General features: G+C 39.5%; 1 protein-coding gene across 1 annotated transcript; it reads right to left on the bottom strand.

The window, feature by feature from the left end:
• Window positions 1–223: 223 nt before the first annotated feature.
• LOC114373191 lies at window positions 224–1,394 on the bottom strand. The gene is made up of 2 exons (XM_028330718.1): window positions 1,115–1,394; window positions 224–846 (listed from the first exon to the last, which is right to left on the bottom strand). The coding sequence occupies exons 1-2, from the start codon at window positions 1,392–1,394 to the stop codon at window positions 224–226; spliced, it is 903 nt and encodes a 300-aa protein (XP_028186519.1).
• Window positions 1,395–2,007: the final 613 nt, after the last annotated feature.

The following is a 2,007-nucleotide window of genomic DNA, read 5'->3' as shown; positions in this document are numbered from 1 at the left end:
TGGTGTGCTTAGCGAGTGGACAACAAAAAAAATTTTAAGTTATTTTTCTATCCACAACTTCACAAAAACTATTTTAACCCCTTTTTCCATTGCTAAACATGTTGAACTCAACAATCACAAGCACTCAACTTAACTAAATGCAAGAAAAACAAAATTAAAAAGGGCTGGGTTGCCTCTCAGTAAACGCTCTTTTAACGTCATTAGCTGGACGCATAGTTCTTTGTTATCCTGGATCAATCTTGGTTCTTTCCTTCAGAACCTTCTCATCAAAATCCTTCACCTGTAAACAAACATTCTGGTCCATCAATTTTCTTTCTTCATTAAATAGATCAAAGCTGATTTGTTGGTCTTCAATACCCATTTCTAAGTTTTTCTTCCCCATGTCCACTACACAACTTGCAGTAGACATAAATGGATGTCCCAAAATCAAGGGAATATCTACATCTTCCTCAATGTCCATTACAACAAAGTCAGCATGAAAGATAAGATGCTTGACCCGAACCAGAACATCCTCAATCACTCCATAAGGTCTGGTGATGGAGCGATCTGTTAACTGTAAAGTCATCCTAGTAGGCATTATCTCCAACTCTCCAAGTCTCCGGCACATGGAAAGCAGCATCAAATTAATACTGGCTCCCAAATCTATAAGAGCTCTGCCAACAAAAACTTCACCTATAGGACAAGGTATAGGGACGCTGCCTGGATCTTTATGTTTTGGTGGAAGGATACGTTGAATTACGGCATTGCAGTTTCCCTCCACAACTATGGTGTCACTATGGATGTACTTGTTCTTCCTAGTTAGCATGTCTTTCAGAAATTTAGCATAGAGCGGCATCTGTTGTAGAGCTTCTCCAAAGGGCATGGTAATTTCTAGCTTCTTGAAAATATCCTTAAATCTAGCTAGATGTCTTTCTTTATCTTTCCTAGAAAGTACCAAAGGATATGGTACTTCTCTCCCTTTAGCTGAAGATGCTTCTTTCTTTTTCTCTCTAGCACACTCGCCCTTGCTTTTTCTCTTCTCTTCTTTTCTCTCAGTCTCTTTTTCTTTTTCATTTTTTTTCATTTTCATTTTCTTTCTCTCTTTCTTTTTCTTTTTCGTTCTTTTCCTTCTCACTTATTTCTTTTTCACTCATAATTATAGGTATCTCCTTCCGCTGATCATCTTCTGCTTCCACTTCTTCCTCAGTCTCACTCAAAGGTTCCATCACTGGGTCAATTGCTGGCTCAGTCACCAGTTGTTGTTTTTCATCACCTATCCTCTTCTCTCCTTCATTCATGCTCACCGTTTTGCTTTTAGTCATAACAACTTTGCACTCCTCCTTAGGATTCTTCTCTGTGTTGGCTCCAAAGATGCTTGACGGTCGGTCTGCCAATTGTTTTGCCAATTGTCCCATCTGGACTTCTAGATTCTTGATTACTGACTCTATGCTCTTTTGATTGGACATGGATACTTGCATGAACTAAGCAAGAGTCTCTTACAGCTTTGTCGTTCTATCATAGAGACTAGGCCGCCTTTGTTGTTATGGCCTGTTAGGTGGCCTACCTTGGTCTTGGCTGGTTCCCCATATAGTTCACTTCATGTGTTGTATCTTCTGTGGGAATGCAGCAGCTAGAATCATGTGCTCCACCACATATAACACAACTTGCAACCTGCAAAACAGAAGAGGGTGAAGGTTGTCCAGAATGTAATTTGGTTGGCAACTTACTCAATGTTTATGTTAATGCTTCAAGTTGCTTGGATAGCAACTTGTTTTGTGCTAATAATGCGTCTTGTGATGTGAGCTCCAGTAGGTTTCTTTTGGTTGGGATGTGTGCTCTATCATGTAAAATTGCATGGTCACTAGCAGCCATATTTTCAATCAATTCCATGGCTTCTTCAGGGGTTTTCAATTTTATTTTTTCCCCCTGCAGAAGCATCTAAAAGCTGCTTGGATTGTGGCCTTAACCCATCAATGAAAATATTTAGCTGGATTGGTTTGGAAAATCCATGAGTAGGTGTCTTTCTTA

The sequence above is a fragment of the Glycine soja genome, chromosome 2 (assembly GCF_004193775.1).
Source record: "Glycine soja cultivar W05 chromosome 2, ASM419377v2, whole genome shotgun sequence".
NCBI lineage: Eukaryota > Viridiplantae > Streptophyta > Magnoliopsida > Fabales > Fabaceae > Glycine > Glycine soja.
Note: the sequence above shows the minus strand (reverse complement) of the source record. Positions and strands in the feature narration are given on the sequence as shown.

Bases quoted from the DNA above. Each gene is read 5' to 3' on its own strand.
- LOC114373191 (XM_028330718.1), bottom strand. From the start codon at position 1,394: ATGGGACAATTGGCAAAACAATTGGCAGACCGACCGTCAAGCATCTTT. The intron at 847-1,114 runs GTGAGAAGGAAA...CCTTTGGAGAAG, and splicing joins TATGAGTGAAAAAGAAATAA to CTCTACAACAGATGCCGCTC.